The 18,803-nt window shown below is 42.2% G+C and overlaps 2 protein-coding genes across 6 annotated transcripts in view; one reads left to right on the top strand and one right to left on the bottom strand.

Moving 5' to 3' along the window:
• LOC143829453 (TGF-beta receptor type-2-like) overlaps positions 1–9,542 on the top strand; it is a 62,651-nt gene extending 53,109 nt beyond the window's left edge. For 2 of the 3 annotated variants that reach the window (XM_077320356.1, XM_077320357.1), the window contains exons 5-7: positions 15–156; positions 6,113–6,240; positions 8,923–9,542. In XM_077320356.1, coding sequence (XP_077176471.1) covers positions 15–156; positions 6,113–6,240; positions 8,923–9,132 — 480 coding nt within the window. In that variant the 3' untranslated portion in view covers positions 9,133–9,542. The remainder of the gene's footprint in view (positions 1–14; positions 157–6,112; positions 6,241–8,922) is intronic. The other variant, XM_077320358.1, reaches the window with a different exon arrangement.
• Positions 9,543–10,401: 859 nt separating this feature from the next.
• Positions 10,402–18,803, bottom strand: part of OSBPL11 (oxysterol binding protein like 11) — a 67,275-nt gene continuing 58,873 nt past the window's right edge. For 2 of the 3 annotated variants that reach the window (XM_077320344.1, XM_077320345.1), the window contains exons 10-13: positions 17,803–17,989; positions 14,651–14,833; positions 12,839–12,992; positions 10,402–12,107 (exon numbers count right to left, since the gene is read on the bottom strand). In XM_077320344.1, coding sequence (XP_077176459.1) covers positions 12,030–12,107; positions 12,839–12,992; positions 14,651–14,833; positions 17,803–17,989 — 602 coding nt within the window. In that variant the 3' untranslated portion in view covers positions 10,402–12,029. The remainder of the gene's footprint in view (positions 12,108–12,838; positions 12,993–14,650; positions 14,834–17,802; positions 17,990–18,803) is intronic. The other variant, XR_013228155.1, reaches the window with a different exon arrangement.

The raw sequence follows: 18,803 nt of genomic DNA, 5'->3' as shown, positions 1-18,803 counted from the left end.
GATTTTTTGATCAGGTGGGTACTGCCAGGTATATGGCTCCTGAAGTTTTGGAATCCCGAGTGAATCTTGAAGATCTGGAGTCATTCAAACAAATGGATGTCTACTCCATGGCCTTAGTTTTATGGGAGATAGCCTCCAGGTGTGAAGCTATAGGAGGTAAGATGGCATTAGAAGGTACACACCTTATCATATTCTGTTTCCCTTGGCACATGACAATTTAAATTTGCCTAAACTTACAACAATATTTTTAGGCAGAGTGTAAGATAATTTGGAAAACTCAACAATGGCCACAGGATTGGAAAAGGTCAGGTTACATTCCAATCCCAAAGAAGGGCAATGCCAAAGAATGTTCAAACTACCGCACCATTGCACTCATTTCTCATGCTAGCAAAGTTACGCTCAAAATCCTACAAGCTAGGCTCCGGCAATATGTGGACCGAGAACTTCCAGAAGTACAGGCAGGATTTCGAAGAGGCAGATGAACTAGAGATCAAATTGCCAAGATACGCTGGATCATGGAGAAAGCTAGGGAGTTCCAGAAGAACGTCTACTTCTGCTTCATTGACTATGCTAAAGCCTTTGATTGTGTGGAGCACAACAAATTGTGGCAAGTTCTTAAAGAGATGGGAATACCAGGGCATCTTATTTGTATCTTGAGAAACCTATATGCAGGTCAAGAAGGAACAGTGAGAACTGGGCATGGAATCACTGATTGGTTCAAAATTGAGAAAGGAGTTTGGCAAGGCTATATACTGTCACCTTGCCTATTTAACTTGTATGCAGAGCATATCATGAGAAAGGCGGGGTTAGAGGAGTCACAAATTGGGATCAAGATTGCAGGGAGAAATATCAACAACTTCAGATATGCAGATGATACCACTCTAATGGTAGAAAGTGAAGAGGAACTAAAGAGCCTTTTGATGTGGGTGAAGGAGGAGAGTGCAAAAGTTCGCTTCAAACTCAACATCATGAAAACAAAGATCATGGCATCCGGCCCTCTCAATTCCTGACAAATAGATGGGGAAGAAATGGAGATAGTGACAGATTTTATTTTCCTGGGCTCCAAGATCACTACAGATGGGGACTGCTGCAAAGAAATTAAAAAATGCTTGCTCCTGGGGAGGAAAGCTATGGCAAATCTAGACAGCATCCTAAAAAGCAGAGACATCACCCTGCTAACAAAAGTATGTTTAGTCAAGGCTATGATATTCCAAGTTGCAATGTATGGCTGTGAAAGTTGGACCATAAGGAAGGCTGAGCGTCAAAGAATTGAGGCTTTTGAACTCTGGTGCTGGAGAAGACTCTTGCGAGTCCCTTGGACTGCAAGGCGAACAAACTGGTCAGTCCTAGAGGAGATCAGCCCTGACTGCTCCTTAGAAGGCCAGATCCTGAAGATGAAACTCAAATAATTTGGCCACCTCATGAGAAGGAAGGACTCCCTGGAGAAGAGCCTAATGCTGGGAGCGATTGAGGGCAAAAGAAAAAGGGGACAACAGAGAATGTGGTGGCTGGATGGAGTCACTGAAGCAGTAGGTGCAAACCTGAATGGACTCCAGGGAATGGTAGAGGACAGGAAGGCCTGGAGGATCATTGTCCATGGGGTCGCAATGGGCTGGACACGACTTCGCACCTAACAACAACAAGATAAAGGTCATAACTCAGTGATAAAACATGTTGAAGGTCCAAAGTTCAATCCCTAATACCACGGCATCATATACCACTGTGATATTAGAATTGATAAAGGCCTCTTCTTAACAATTTGGACATAATTTCCCTCAATAAGACATAAGCCATCAAGGTTATTTATAGTGGCCTCCACTTGCCCTCTCAAAGTGCCATTACAGAATTATGTGACCACTTCATGAAGAGGACAGTCATCCAAAGGACTCCTCCTTGTCCTCCTCCCCGGCTGCTGCCTCGGGGGCTGCCCTGCCACTCTGCCGCCAGCTCACCTTTGGTGCTCTCCAGCGACTGCCATGGCCGGGGCTCCCCCTCGGCGTGGCACTGCACAGCTGCTGCTGGCAGCGTCCCCAGCAGGCAGCAGGAAGTCAGGGGTGCCGGTGGGAAAGCAAGTGGAGCAGGGGCTCCGGGGGTGGCGGCAACATTCCTCGGCAAAAGACTACCTCCCCCCCCGGCCTCAGTAATACTGTCAAGCATTGACCAGTCCCCGGTGATAAAAAGGTTGTGGACCACTGCTCTAAGTCGTGGAAGGCTAGCTTGAATGAGGTAGAGAAAAGGGAACACAGGCTTTGGCAAATAAAATGCAAGTCAGTGATCAGGCCATTAAAAGGAACAATGAGGAACATATTGCACAGATTCAGAGTACCTTTATTGGCATAAAATTGCAAAGCATAAAATGAAAATCTATTGTAAAAGATTTTCATTTAAAATTGCCAGTAAAAACTTTGCTACTTTTATAATAGTTGCTGTGTCCCTCACATTTAGTATCATTTTAATCCAGTGTTTCTCATTAACACAGCTGAATTTCAATTTCTTCAGATAATTAGCTAACGGGCGATGAAATACTTCAAACTTAGGATACATCAGAAGTATATGGTACAACGTGTCAGGGACACTACATCCATGTAAACAGTATCCCTCCTGAGGAGGGATCTTCAAAAATCTATCTCGGGTGACATTTGAGGGAAAGATGTTTAAGCGAGCTACTAGAAATGCTCTTCTTAACTGGCGTGTCTCCAAAATCTGGAGATACATGGGCATGGATTTGTAAGATAAGGGAATATCCCAGAAGCGGGGAGAACATACACATATTGCACAATACATAAAGACCCACAATAAAAATTTATTCAAATACATTAAAAGCAGAAAACAAACCAGAGAGGCAGTGTGGCCTTGGATGACCAAGGGGTGAAAGGATTACTAATGAATTATTGGGAAATGGCAGAGAAGCTGAATGTATCTTTTGCCTCAGCCTTCACTGTGGAAGATGGGAGGTGCCTGTTTACTCCAGATCCACCTATTTCAACAGGGGTGTTGAAAGACCAGAGTTGGACTGTGGTGATGAGAGAGGAGGTCCTATGACTGACAGACAAATTAAAAACTGAAATCACCAGGCCCAGATGGCATATATCCAAGAGTTCTGAGAAAACTCAAATGTGACCTTGGGGATCTTTTGACAAAAAAAATGCAATTTATCATTAAAATCTGCTTCCATTCCAGAGGACTGGAAGGTAACTAATGTAACTATCCTTTTAAAAAGTTCCAAAAGAAATCTAGGGACTTACAGGCTGGTCAGTCTAATATTGATAGCAGGTAAGTGGAATCCGTTATTAATGATGGAATTAGTAGGCACATTAATGAACAAAAGCTACTGAGGAAACCTCAGCATGGAATTTATAAGTGAAGATCTTGGTTTGCTAATCTTTTAGAGTTCTTTGAGGGAATTAACTAACAAGTGGACAAGGGTGATCCAGTAAATGTTAGACTTCCAGAAAGCTTTTGATAAAGTTTCTCATCAAAGGCTCCTAAGGAAACTCAGCAGTCATAGGATAAGAGGACAAATCCTCTTATGTATGAAAGAATGGTTAATTAACAAGAAATACGGAATATGTTTTCATATTGGAAGGGGATAAGCAGTGGGGTACCATAGCATTCATTAATGATATGGAGTTGGGAGTAAACAGTGAAGTGGCTACGTTTGTGAATGACACAAAGTTGTTCAGGACAGTAGAACTAGGGAGGACTGTGAGATGCTCCAGAGGGATATGTTGAGGCTGGGCGAGTTAGTGTCAACATGGCAAACGAGCTTCAATGTGAGCAAGTGCAAAGTAATGCAAATTGAAGCGAGAAATCCTGACAATAACTGACCTGGAGAGATATCGGAGTCATGGTAGATAACTCATTGAAGAGGTTGACTCAGTGTGTGGCTACAATAAAAATGGCAAATGCTATGCTGGGGAGTATTAAGAGGGGGATTGAAAACAAATCAGCCAGTATCATAATGCCCTTGTATAAATCTATAGTATGGCCTCATTGGAATACTATGTACAGTTCGGTCAACACATCTCAAAAAGGTAATATAGCATTAGAAAAAGTGCAGAAAAGGGCAACTCAATTGATTAACCTTCTTTATGATGAAAGATTAAGGAGACTAAGGCTTTTTTATTTGTAAAAATTATGATTGAGGCGCATAATACAGAGGTTTTCAAAATTATGCATGGGATAGAGAAGCTTGAGAAAAGTACTTTTCTACCTTTCTCACAATACAAGAACGTGGCATTCAGTGAAATTAATGAGCAGAAGGCTTGGAACAGATAAAAGGAAGTACTTCACTCAAGAGAGTCATTAACATGTAGAATTAGGAAAAGGAGGTAGCCACAAGCACAGATAACTTCGAGAGGATTGGATAAATGGAGCAGAGGTCCATCAGTGGCTATTAGCCACAATGTGTACATGGAACACTATGTCTGGGGCAATGATGCTCTGTGTTCTTGGTGCTTGAGAGAAAACAGTGGGAGGCCTTCTGGTGCCACTAGTGGACCTCCTGAAGGCCCCTGAGTTTTGACTACTGTGTGACGTAACGACATAAAGTGTTGGATAGGATGGGCAATTGAATTGATGCAGCATGCTTTTTTCTTATGTTTTTCTGAGTCTACTAGGGGCAAAGCCTGTTGTATCCAGGAATACAATGGGCGCTAGAATGTGGGGGTGGTAAAATCAGGAGTTGTTGATTCTGGAAGGACGTGTGGATGCATGGGTGTGTTGTCTGGGTTGTGGTTGCATGGCTGGGCATGAGGATGTGTGATTGCAGAGGGTTGTGCCCCAGATGGGCACTCAGGAGCCTTTGTAGGTTTTAGAACAACGGTGCTGGAGCTTGGCGGTGGGAAAAGGAAGGGGAGGGGTTGTCAAGTCTGTAAGGGCATGGGGTTGAATGTGTGTTGTTGTGGGGGGGGGTTGAGGTGGTGTGGGGACAAATAAGGGTGTGGGTGTGCAGAGATGGGTGTCAAGAACCCATGATTTGGAATGCTCGTTGAGGGTGAGAAAGGACTGACCTTTGAGAATTGTGGCATAGTGGTTACAGATGAGCTTTCCAGAGCCATGTCTTCAGATATGTGGAGGGAAAATCAGACTGGAGACTCTTCTTACAAGACAACTAATTCCTCCCGTTGTGTTAATCATTTTTCTTGTGTGAATTAGACCACAGACACTGAAATGTCCCTCTGCCCTAATACACACAGGTGTGCACCCTGTTCCTTCTGTCTCCATTTTTTTTACTGTTGATAAAATAGCTATGTGCCCACATACTTCTTTCACTGTTGCCCCTTAGAAGAGCTGGATTTTTGTACCCTGCTGTTTACTACCCAAAGGAGTCTCAAAGCAGTTTACAAACACCTTTTTTTACAGCGTTGTTGTGAAGAAACATTCCCTTCCTCTCCTCATAACAGAAACCCTGTGAGGGAGGTGTGGCTGAGAGAGCTCTGAGAGAACTTGGACTGTTCCAAGGTCACCCAGCCAGCTGCCTGTGGGAAATCAAACCCAGCTCTCCAGGTTAGAGGCTCTCTGGCTCTCCAGGTTATTTAACTGTTATCCTACAATGGCTCTCAGAGACCAATGCTAGAGTTGTTCTTCTCCCTCCCCCCAGCTGTTTCGTCCTGCCAAAACAGGTTCAACATTAAAATCTTTGGCAAGGAGTCTTCCAGTCAACCCCAAACAGAGGAATTCCCCCTCAGAATTCCCACAGCACACGGAGGCCAGGCCTTAGGGGTTTCTCCCTCTGACTGGCTGGCTCTCCTTTCCCCACATTCTCATTGGCTCTGGTCACTGTCTGTTGCAGGGAGGCAGCAGCCCCTGGCTCCTGGGAGTGCACTCATCAGCCACATGCCTGCTCTGTCAGTGGTCTGAGGCAAAGTGAGTGAAGTTGTTGGACATGACAGTTAGGGGCGGGAGCCTCAGCCTGATTGGGCGGGCAGCCATTCAGGCGGCAGGATGACACAGGCAGGAGCACTCATTGGCCCTTAAATTGTAAAGGCCTTAGATCTTTTATAATAGTTACAGATTTATTTTATTCTCCTGTGAATTTGCTATTGCTGCAACATGCACACATATATACACGATTCCCCTTCTGATGAACATTCTCACTGATTACTTGTAGAAGTCAAGAATTACGAGCTCCCATTTGGGTCAAAAGTCCAAGAACAACTGTGCATGGAAGTTATGAGAGACATAGTACTGCATGGTCGAGGACGGCCAGAAATACCAAGTAACTGGCTGATACATCAGGTGAGCTATAAAACAATTCACAAGACAAAGGACATCTGCCTTTCATGTTATAAAACTCTGAGTAAGTTGAAGATAAAGCACTACTTTGCTAGACTGTAACTGCTGGCAGTGGTGAACCTAATACCTTCACAAAGCCCTCAGGCAAATCACAGGAAAACACACAACCAGACCTTTTCCATATCAGGAATCTGGCCCGGTGCAGCACCCGTCTGGTCACAGGGCTAATTTCTGCTTCGGGTCAATGTTGGTGCAGGTCTGGGATGGTCCCATGCCTGGTATGACGCGGGCCTTCATTTGCCTTGCTGCAAGGGAACACCGAGCAAATAAGGGCCTGTGTTGTGCCAGGCCCGGGACTGCCCTGGATTAGTGCCATTGTCCAGAAGTAGAAATTAGCCCTTTGACCAGACGAGCACTGCACCAGGCTGGTTTCCTGCTGTGGAAAGGGTCACAGTGCCACTGGTCTCCACTTGGAGGGGAGTTAATGGTTGGTGTGCATGCTTACTTGGCACAGATTCCAGGTGGTGTTGCTATTACATGGCACATATTATGAACCAGGACTTTCTTTTGCCCTCCAACATGGCCACTGGATAGCATTCCATAGGAGCTAGGATTAAAAGTTTTAGAAGAAGAAGAAGAAGAGTTGGTTCTTATATGCCGCTTTTCCCTACCTGAAGGAGGCTCAAAGCGGCTTACAGTCGCCTTCCTATTCCTATCCCCACAACAGACACCCTGTGGGGTGGGTGAGGCTGAGAGAGCCCTGAGATTCCTGCTCGGTCAGAACAGTTTCATCAGTGCCGTGGCGAGCCCAAGGTCACACAGCTGGTTGCATGTGGGGGAGTGCAGAATCGAACCCAGCATGCCAGATTTGAAGTCCGCACTCCTAACCACTACACCAAACTGGCTTTAAGGAGCTATATGAAGGTACCATGATGTTATCAATATTCAAATGATATCCAGCTCTAGTCTGTCATCATTCTCAGAAAGCAGCAGTAGATGGACTAGACAGGTATCTTAAGTTGGTGACTGGTGACAAGAGAGTTAACACACCCAATCTAGGTAAGGTGGTCTAGATCAGTGGTCCTCAACCTTTTTATCACTGGGGACTGGTCAACGCTTGACAATTTTACTGAGGCCCGGGGGGGGGGGTAGTCTTTTGCCGAGGGATGTTGCTGCTGCTGCCTGAGCCCCTGCTCCGCTTGCTTTCCTGACAGCGCCCCTGTCTTCCCGCTGCCCACTGGGGGGCGCTGCCAGCAGCAGCTGTGCAGCGCCACACCGAGGGGGAGCCCCAGCCATGGCAAACGCTGGAGAGCACCAAAGGTGAGCCAGCAGCAGAGTGGCAGGGCAGCCCCTGAGGTAGCAGCCGGGGAGGAGGATGAGGAGAAGCTGCGGCCCAGTACCGACTGATCCATGGACTGGCCCCTGGACCGGGGGTTGGGGACCACTGGTTTAGATGACCATGAAATAGGATGCCATCAGAGCACCCCCCCCCCCTTTTCTGATTTTCATAAAGTGCTGCAAAAGAGTATTGTATTGACTGACCATTGCTGAGGATGGCTGCAGTCACTTGGCAGAAATGAAAAAAGTTTAGAAGCACTCCTTGACTTCCTTCCCCTCCTAGAGAAGCAGGCTGGTGCAATTATGAAGATACTTTATGGTTTTGGTAGTTTTAATTGCAAATTTATTTTCATATTTTAATACTTTAAAATAGTATTTTATATTTATTCCATATTTTAAAGTAAAACTGTCCTCAGGGCTAGGGCTTTTTTCCGCTTTGGCCCTGGCCTGGAGAAATGCTCTGCATAGTACACAGATTCTCAGCCAGGGTTCTGGGGAACCATGAGGTTAAGTGGCCTTTCCCAGAAGTTCGAATGGCCACTGACATCGCTAGATTTTACTGGAGCCCACTTCCCCTGTTGCTCTATAAGCCTAGTCTCTTTCTCCACAATGGAAATGGTAAATGATCAATTGTTTGATTGGCTGGCTCCACAGTCAAAAGGTTTAAAAAGGCTGGCCTAGTGAGATAGGACCCTCAGGGACTTTAAACATTTCCAGAGGGCCTGTAAGACAGAACGATTCTGCCAGGCCTGTGGTTGGGCCAGGAAATTAACATCAACAGAATACTGGCCTCCCTATGGGAAAACCTAATTGAGAATCACCTATGAAGAAAATCTGCCCAAACACTAACCAAGCCTCCACCCACCCAAAAGATTCTATTACAATGATGGCTTTCAAATGTAATTTTAAAACACAAATTAGATGTATTGATGTTTTACTGTTAGCTAACTTATTGGAATTTATTTAACAGAATGTTTTTAATTTGATGTTGCCCATCCTGAACCTACCAGGGAAGAGTAGGCTATAAGAATAAAGTTATCGTTATTATTCTGCATATAAGAAAGATGTCCAGGCACCTGTTTCTGAGTAGGAAGGCTGGAGTGCGAATATTTCAAAGGAATATATAGTTCATAGTTTATCTTAACAACTCTAAAGGAAACCTCACAATTAGGAGGGGATCTGTTTTGAATAGGTTAAAAGTTAATTAGCTTACATATGGACAATAACAGCAACAAGCCATGGTTAAGCTTATGACAGAAAGCATCATAATCCTAAAGTTTCCCTTTTTCTGACATTCATTCCCCCCCCCCCTAGCTTCAGGTTGCTAATCTCTCATGCTCGTTCCAGGGAATGCACCTCCTGAGTGACACCATCATAGAATGCTGGGATCATGACCCTGAAGCCAGACTCACAGCCCACTGTGTGGCAGAACGTTTTAACCTGATGGCACAGATGGACTATGATGATGATATCCTCAACAACAACACAGACAGTGAGGCAAGCAAACTGGGCTGTCCAAGAGAGGAGCATCAAAACAGTGACAGCAACATGCAATGATGGAAGGAAGAAATAGGAGCAGGACAGAAGCACTCAAGAACATGCCACTCTGCAAAAATATACCAACCAACCCTCCCACTTTTTATCTCCTCAGAGAGTAAAACAGAACCCAAGGCCTTTTTTATTCCCTAGGCAGAGCCACTGTATTATTTTTATGCACAACCAAAGTATGTATACCATTTTATAGTTTTAAATGTAAAATACACATTTGCTTTCTTTTAAAAATGATTATTAACAGGCATTTTAAAAGTTATTTTTCCTTTAATGCTTATTCTACTGGGGTGGGGAAGAAGGGAGGCAGAAAGATTCTTGAGCAAAAGCAGTCCTTAGAAGAAACTGACAGCAACTGCAAGATAATCAGGTAAGAGCTAAAATCACCTTTTACACATTAAAGTTTCTACTGACAGAGACTTATGTTTCCAAAGAATCATGTCACACAACTCAAACTTCTCACAAAACTATAATCAGTTCAAATGGCTTGAAAATTGTAGGCCTATCATCTGATGACTGAAGCATTTTGGCTACCTTGTCCATCAGGCAGGATATTTTCTCCCTTTTAGTTATATCTGACAACAATCTTTTGTACTTCAAGTGGACTCTTGCATGAGAACTCTACCAGTATCTAAAGCAGATACAAATCTGCCCCCCCTCCCAAGGCCATGTACTTCTGGTCAGGAAGCAGGACCTTTCCCTTTTCCACAGAGTTTCATTACGATCACCTATAAAAATACTCACTGATGATCTCTCCGGAACAGCTCTTATAGTACACCCAGAACACTGAGACATATGGGCTCAGGGGCCAGAATCCAGAGTGCAACCTTTAAGCACACTTATTAGGAAATGATACAAGGTAAGCTTGTCTGGCAGGATATCAAACACAGGTTCTTTCTGAAATTTTGCTTCTGGGGCAAGGCATGAAATGACTGTTTTCCCTGCCTGGTAAGACCCATTAGGAGACAGACTCATATACTTTTGAATGGGTAACTGTCAGACAAAGCTTTGTCAAGTTTTTGGAAGTAGAAAGGTCTTTCTCCATACCATTGTACAAACTGAAGAGAAAGGTTAGCAATTTAGTTTTAAACTCTATCCAGATGTGAGTACAGTAATGCATTCTTAAAAATAAAGTGAGATGAGCAGTGCATTTTTGGATTCTTTAAAAGCCACAGAACAGGCAAGTCAGACGCTACAATCTGATGTCCATCTTGCAGGCAGCATCATTCAACTCATTACTATGAAAAAAGACAAAACAAATAATTCATTTTGGTAACTTTATTTCCTCCCTCCCCCCACCCCCTTCTCACACACAGAATCGTAAACTAGTTGCATTCAGATTTCAGTGCATTTCACAGCAAAAAAAAAAAAATGTACAAGGAAATCTCAACAGGTATGCTCCTCCCGGGTTCTTTTTCTGTACGATTCTCAGACTTCATGGGAAATGAATACGGTTATTTAACCACTTTTCGATGCATTCTGAAATTCTTTTCCCTTAATATGGAAGGAAAAAAATTTAAAAACCACTTGACCAGCACACACAGAGTTCATAATTTTTCATGATAAGGAGAGGCCCCACTGTTGACAAGGACCAGAGGGTGACAGTTAATGGTATATACAATGATTGGAAGACTACATCAGAAGAAACAGAGTAAGGCACCACTCTTAGAAAAATTAAGGTAGCTTGTAGTAATAATGAAAGCCATAAATCAGTACTATTCTTAATTGCCAGCAATTCTTAGACTTCAATAAAATATCTGCATCATAAAAAACAAGGGACAATTTTTACCTGAACATCGTTTCCTGATCTCAGATTGCAATTGTGTATGTATGCAGTCCCATAGCAAAAACACAAGCCTTTTCAGGAATTATAGAAAAATCAAAAGTGACAGTCTAATCACTGGCTGTACATCAATGCAGGACTTCAAACATATAGACAAGACAATTTAAATTGCTTGCCTGGACTGTCTAGCGCTGACTCCCTATTTCAGAGAGATGATCGAAGGAGAAGGGGTTAAGAGGGAACAGTTGAATACAAGGCTTGTTTTTTTTTTTTAAGTTGCATTATTTAGGTCTAGGCTTTCATCTTTATGAGATAGAACATTTTCATGGCATTTACAACATGAAGCCACAAAAAGAGCAGTCTTTGAGGAAAGAAATAATCTGGTGTTGAATTCTCCTCTACAAATTTGCTCCCTCTCTCCTCCCTTGTCAACTTGAGTCAACTCTTAAACCCCACAGTTGAAATTCTATTTAAGAAAGTTTTTAAAAGGCAGTTGACATGAATTGCTCATTCTCTCACAGACACACATACGTTTTCACTGATGAATATTTTTTTTATAAAGTGGCAAGTCCTGATCCAGATGGTTCATATAACACTGATTCCAAGTTCAACTTCTGAAAAGTCTCCTCTTCAAGTTTTTCAGTGTGTGTTATTCAAAGCAGCAAAAGGTGGTTTCTCTTTGAGCACTGAAGTTCAGAGGTGGGTGGAGACTGAAGCACAGACTCTGAAAACTGTTCAGGTATCTCTCCAGAGGAAAATTAATCTGGGCAAAATAGCGTAGCAGTTCTGAATGCTACTGCTAATAAGAGGATGTCTTTTGTAAAGATCTTAGGCAGCTTTGCAGGAGGGTGTGCTTAGAAAGAACACAATATAGTTAAGATAAAATCTTTAGAGCCATATAAAAAGTTCCGGTGAAAAAGAAGCACATACCTGGCAAGGTTCTCTCTCTTTCTACCTTTTGATTTTCTGCAGCTTTAAAGTGCCCTAGCAGTTTTTTTTCCTTTTATGCTTATTTAATTTGTGCAATTGTATAAGAAATCCCAAAGGATTCTTGGGAAAATACAGCATTTCGGAAGTTGTAGGGATTATATGAGAGAGAAGAATCGTTTTGAAGAAATGCCTTCTAATTTGTGTCCACTGGTTGATTTTGTACAGCAGGCATTTTTTTCCAAAGAGGGTTATAATAAACCCAGCCATCTCCCTGCAATTCAACAGACAATGTGTTAATTAAATAATCATTTTATATACATTGATAAGTGGATGCTAATAGCTTTAAAAACATACAGCTTTGAAGCTGAAAATAGAATCACTCCAATGGTAATCCAGTCCTTAGCTGGCATACACTGGAATACCAGAGCTTTTGAAGAAGTAAACATTTGTGATCTACCCTGATTGTGGCCAATACATTCTGAACTTTTGCTGTTATACAATTCATAGATTTAGTCTTGGTTGGAAGATTATTTTCCAAGAAGTTCTACATGGAAGATTATCTCCCAATATGTGCTACATAGGATACATTAATATATAAGAATTAGTCACATCCTCATTCTTTTCCCACAAAGCTGAGCCAAGTAACTGCCCACCAAGCTTCTGACAGTTCTCCTCATTGCTACCCACTTGCTTTTCTTGCAGATACTTGAAGTAGAGGATCTACTTAATTCCATCAGAATTAAAATCTGATCTTGGTGCTAAACCAAAAACTACGTATTCAAGCCATTCCAAAGGGAAACTAATCTGAAGTAGTTTGTGAAATATTCTGACAATTTAGGGAAAGGGACAATTTCCTTCTATCTGTGGGGAGTAGAAGCAGAAGTAAAAAATAATTTATGGCTGAAGGCAGCTGACATTTCTGCTGAACACTAGGCATTAATTAAGCTTCATGAGCACAGTGAGAAGGCTGGCATTCAAAGCGTTATGCTTATACATAGCTACCTCTTTGTGGAAGTGCTTGGTATGCCAAGGTGCGCCTGTCTCAGCTCGGTGTCTCTCTTCATTCCTCTGCCGTTCCTCCAATGCCTTCTTATGCTCTGTTGCCTTATCGATGTCCCCTTCCCTCAATGACTCTGTCACATGTTGCCAGAGTTTTCTGTAAATGAAGGAAGAATAACTGATTTTCAACCTCTCTAGACAGGTCAACATAATGTCAACACTTACAATTAGTTTACAAGGAAAATTAGCTCGTAATTGCTATCTTCTGTGACAAGGAAAAAAGGGGAACTGAATTGGGAAATGTTAGATCCCAGAATCCTATTCCTTCTAGTAAATTATCACTCAACTGAACATGCATGTGACCTTAATGCATAACCATATCGTCAGGACCCCAGATTGGCTGCTGGGCCACAAACAAGCCCTTAAAGAACAGCCACTTTTTTGTCTTTGCAGCTTTTTGGAAGGACCTCACATTAGTGCATGTGTACAGAAAGCAAGTCTGTCTTAGCGTGCATACTGAGAGAAGTCAAGGAACAGCAATGTAAGATTAGTCAGTGAGGGAGAGGATTCCTTTGGCCATTGGCTTATTCCTCACTATGGGACGTTTTAGGGTTTTCAACTTATGTTTCCTGTACCAAGCTCTCCAGAATTACTGTCCATAGTCCTAACCTTGCCACTGATGACAGCATGACTCTGGCCTCACCATCTTCCTGTCACACTACATCAGTTGGCATACACACATAGGTGCAGAGCGTGTGTGTGCACTGGCGCCCGCGCCTCCCCTCCCCTACCCCATGGCGCAGCGCTGGCTGCGTCAGCCTGGAACGGCCGATTCTTATGCCGCCGCACACAACCCTAGTTTGGATTCAGGCCATTTAAACCTAGCAGCTAAGCATGGCAACTTGCTAATCAAGTGTTGGGTTTAAATGCCTCTGTTTAGCTTCTGCAATCAATTTCATTCAGCCTGTTTCCAAATGCAGGGAAGCAAAAGGAACAGCTGAAATGACTTGCCTCCATTTGGAAGGGGGATGAACAAGATCGAAGGTTTAAATGTCTACCAGCCATTTAAACTTAGCAGCTGCTGGGAGGACCCATCAAGCTGTTAGGTTTAAATGTCTGTAAGTCATTCTAGTGCTCCCGTTCTGTTTTCAGAGGGAAAGCAAAATGGACTGGCCTAAACTGACCAGTTCATGTTAGGGCTTTCGGTGTTTGGTTCAGAAACACTCCAAACTCCAACTGGAATTTTCTGGTTCAAACCAAGTCGTACTACCCAGGATATGTGTATTCCAACATGGAAGTCTCTGACCAACTGTCTTCAACCTGCCAAAGGTTTCTGTCAGTTTATGCTACAACTACTACACTCTTATTAGGTAAAGAGGTGTCTTCTATATTCAAAAACACGTACAAAAGATTACTACAGAAATTTCTTCTTGCTCAAAAGTTCTTTTTAACATTGCCGTAACTGCAGCTGTCTTTAAGGAAAGTACATTGTCCCTTATTTCCTTGTGGGACTGCATTATGGCATGGTGTACACACACATGGAGTAAAATGAAGTGGGAATGAGCTGGGAGAATGGTCCTTATCCCTGTCCTCAATGTGTTTATTTCAAAAGACATGGAAGTTTTAAAACATGAAACATTCAGAACATGCTTTCCCCCTTTCACAGTGTGGAGTGGTTAAATCCATTTTAGTACCTCAGTTCACGATCATGCAGTGATTGGGCCACTGATAGAAACATGAGTAAAATTTAATTGTAGGTATACAAAGGGCTATCTAATATGGGTTAGATATAAAGACATGAATGTCCACACCTACCGGGACTCAAATGTCCCTTGTTTCTCAAGGGGCCGTACTCGTTTTCTTGTCACAGACAGCTTTGTCAAATCCATGCATTTTGTCTCGCCATTGCTGTAAGTAAATTCAAGGATGCTGTTCCATTCTCCTTGCACTTTACAGACCACAGTGTTGGTTGCATTTTGCTTCACTTCACCAGTAACTCTAGAAAACACGGTTAAAAAGTAAAATCTGATAAAAGGTATGGTTAATTCACTCCATGCCCTCAGTTAGGATCAGTTCATATCTTGTTATTCTATCTTAAAAAGACAATAATACACACACAAGCACACACCACACAACAATGTGAGTCATGCTCATCCCTAAATATAAACCTTGTCAGTTTGTTCCTTTGATGGAAAGAACAACCCTGTGACTTGGTGGTACAAAGTTTCTTCTCCTCTTCTTCCTTGACATTACACTATCAGCAAGAACCCTGAGGAGTAATGCAGAAAAGACCCGCTTCTATTTTTCATTTTCACCTTCTGCAGATGAGTCATCACCCTTGAACTGGTAATGGACTGGATAAAGATGAACCACTCAAACTTAACTGTGTACATTTTGAGCTGTTATATCTCAAACAGGACATTACACAGCTGGAAAGAGTACAAAAGAGGGCTACCAAAAACACTTAAGGAGTTGGAGCACCCTTCCCACGAGGAAAGAAGAACAGCTGGTTCTTATATGCTGCTTTTCTCTACCCGAAGGTGCCTCAAAGCGGCTTAAACTCGCCTTCCCTTTCCTCTCCCCACAACAGACTGTGAGGGAGGTGAGGCTGAGAGAGCCTGATATTACTGCTCAGCCAGAACAGCTTTATCAGTGCTGTGGGGAGCCCAAGGTCACCCAGCTGGCTGCATGTGAAGGAGGAACAGGGAATCAAACCTGGCTTTTCAGATTAAAAAAAATACTGAAAAGGAACATGATGGAGATTTATAAAATTGTTCATGGGGTAAGAGAGTGGCTAAAGATAACTTTCTTCTTCTTTCCAAATACTTGGAGACACTCAATGCAGCGCACCAGCTATCAGCTCAGAATGGGTGAAAGGAAATAACAAGTGATTAAACTGAGGAATTCGTTGCCAGAGAATGGAGTGGTGATGGCTTTAAAAAGGGCATTAGATCATGGAAGACTGATCCATCAATGGCAACTTAGCCATGGTGACTATAGAGAATCGCCACATTCAGAGGTAGTTAACCTCTAAACTAGTGCCAGGAGGCACCATCTGGGGAAGGCTCAGTCTCTATGTCCTGTCATTAGGCCTCCAAAGCAACTGGTTAGCTACTGTGTGAGACGGAATGCTGGACTAAATGGACCACTGGTCTGATCCAACAGGGATGCTCTTATGCTCTGCAAAAGTGGGAGCACAGTGGATCAGTCAGAAAGCAAATGGACTATCTTGGATGGGAGAAGAGGGACAAAAGGGCTGGAGATAATAATGTTCACGTGAGCAGATGAGGATTTGAACCACTGCCCTTGATAGGTTTATTTGCAAGTCGGTTTAGGTTTATTTGCAAGTCTGTTTAGAATTTTTTTAAGTAATTTTTTTTTTTACTGAGCAGTTCTTTAAAATGGTTTCAATGGCAACAGTTAAAGCTTAGCAGTAAAAGTCATTCTGCATAAACTCTTTTTATAAAATGCAACCAGTTTATGTTACTGCGTACATATAGTAAAGATTCTTGGTTGGCAAGAACGACATTATAGCAGTCTTGCACACTTAACCACAGAGTTCAGCAACCAATATTCAAGAACAACCAGCAAAAGTAGCTTAATTGATATTCGGTTGTCTTCTGATAAAAAGACTCAGGATTTTTGTTTCCAGTTAAAGATAGTCAACTCCAGTCCTATCCCTTCAGCCTTTCCAGAAGAAGAATACAGACTGGATGCAGCCTGATAACATGGTAAAAAATATAGACTGCACAACAGCACTGCAAGTTTCCCCCTCCCACTGGTTAGAAAGGCCCATGTGAACTCACTATTGCTGTTCATTGGGACCTCAATTATATACCAGGTCCATAATACACTTTTAGGTAAAATAACTCAAAATCCAACATTCACTTACAGTATTTTAATTTGGGGCAGGGAGTGAGAATTGATACTGTACTCAGCCAAAGTATCATTTCTGTTCTGGCATTTCACTTATGGACAATAGATGCAACTATACTCCATACATAGCTAATGTTTAAGGTTTTCTGAAAAATCAATAGTAACTACTTGTCATAGCAGTATTAGCAAGAGGTAGTGTCCTCATGAATACATTTCCTCTTATTCCTAAGGCCAGATGAAAAGTCTGCTCCAAGACCTAACTCCAAGGAAATACAACTGTGTCCATATGACAGTACAGCTGGTATACAGATCTTCCCTCCCATTGAGCCTCACAGTAAAAAACCAATCTTTTGCAAAAATTTAGTTAGTAAATGAAGATTCCTTTAGGTCTAAAAGGTTCAATGTTCAGTTTACAGCACATCTCCTGAGGAGTACTACCAGGGCTTTACTGCGTTCCAAGTGGTGAGCTGCACACTGGCCACTTGGAAACAAGGGCCTGCCTTATACGGAGTCAGGTTGCTTTGTCCATCACACTCAGTATTGCCTGCTCAGACTAGCAGCCGCTCTCCAGAGTCTCCGGTGGAGGTCTCTGGCATCATCTACTACCCTGTCCTTTAAACTGAAGAGGCAAAGAACTGAACCTTGATCTTTCTAAAGGTCAAGTAGATGCTCTAACCACTGGGCCACAACCCCTCCCCATTTGCTTTCCTTTTTCATTTACCAGAATTTGCTTTTGAATGGAAACTAGATTTTCTTTCTTCTTGTTACCAAGATTCTGGCCTTGAAAAGCACTTCCTAAGCAGAATTATAGCCATTTTAAAATGTTGATTTTGTTTTTATGTAATCTATTTTTTTAAATACTGTAAGCCACTTTGAGTTCTGTAAGGAAGAAAAGTGGCTAATAATTTTTTTAAGCAAATAGGTGCTACAGAAGCTATATTTTTTGACTTGCTTAGGTCAGCTACAAAATCAAAGCACACAATCTAACATTCTAGTTCCAGTGTCGATCTTAAAAATGGCAAAAAGAATCATGTTAATTCAAATTTTAAAAAAATTCAGTGCTTGACATGTCTGAAAAAAGAAATACCTACCGGTGAAGCTTGCCACCATAGAACGGTTTGGTATGGAAAGTAATACTTGCAGAATATCCTGTTTTTGCACAATTAACATTGACTTTTCCTCCGAGTTCTACCCAAGGTACAGTCAGAATTGATCGTGCATATGCACAAGGCAGAGAAAATGTGTATTCCTCTCCATATTCCAAGAGACTTAAAATACCTATCAGACAGAGAAACATCAGTATCAAACCCACAAGCATACAAAATGGAGTGGTGGAGGGTAAAATCTTAATCATACAGCACATTACTGGAGGGTAGATGACAGGAAGAATGACTAAATCTCATCAATGTCTCCCTTTACCCCCCATATCTTTCAGCATCATTATTAAGACAAAACAAGTCTCCATTCAAACTTAGAATGTGTTTATCAAGACTACCATAACTGCAAAGCCACCAATATTGCTCCCAAACAGATAAAGGGTTTACTTCTGAAACATACCAACACAGTCAGAACCTTTGGTTGCACTTCCAACAACTAAAAGGTTATAAATAACCACCCTTTCTCCAAACTGACAGGAATTTTCCTTACATATAAGTAATGCTTGTGTAAGAATAACCACCAATAATTGTAAATAAGTGACTTTCTAACTTCAGGAAAACAATTAGTTAGGTCCACTTCCACCAGGTTTCTCCAGACATGAAATAAACTTTTTCCCCCTTTCGTGGCATTAACTATCCCTACCCACCCAAATGTTTGCCTTTTCAAACTCTGTTCTCTCCTACTGTGCATTATCAACTTTATATTAGCTGTCCAACTCAGATATGCAGGACCTGGCATTACAGAAGTATCTCCCCTGTATAGTTTCTGATGTCACACTGAAGACTTTTTGGTTCTCAAGCAGGAATATTAGACAGATATGGGTAGTCAAAAGAGATACTGGGTTTAATGTCCAAATGTTCCATGCAGAAACAGTGAAGACAACTAACATTATATCCCCTGCTCATATCAGCACAGCCCTTTGCAAATATTACGC

Source organism: Paroedura picta, chromosome 2 (genome assembly GCF_049243985.1).
Source record: "Paroedura picta isolate Pp20150507F chromosome 2, Ppicta_v3.0, whole genome shotgun sequence".
Lineage (NCBI taxonomy): Eukaryota > Metazoa > Chordata > Lepidosauria > Squamata > Gekkonidae > Paroedura > Paroedura picta.
The sequence above is the reverse complement of the archived record's forward strand: the minus strand, read 5'-3'. Positions and strand labels throughout refer to the sequence as shown.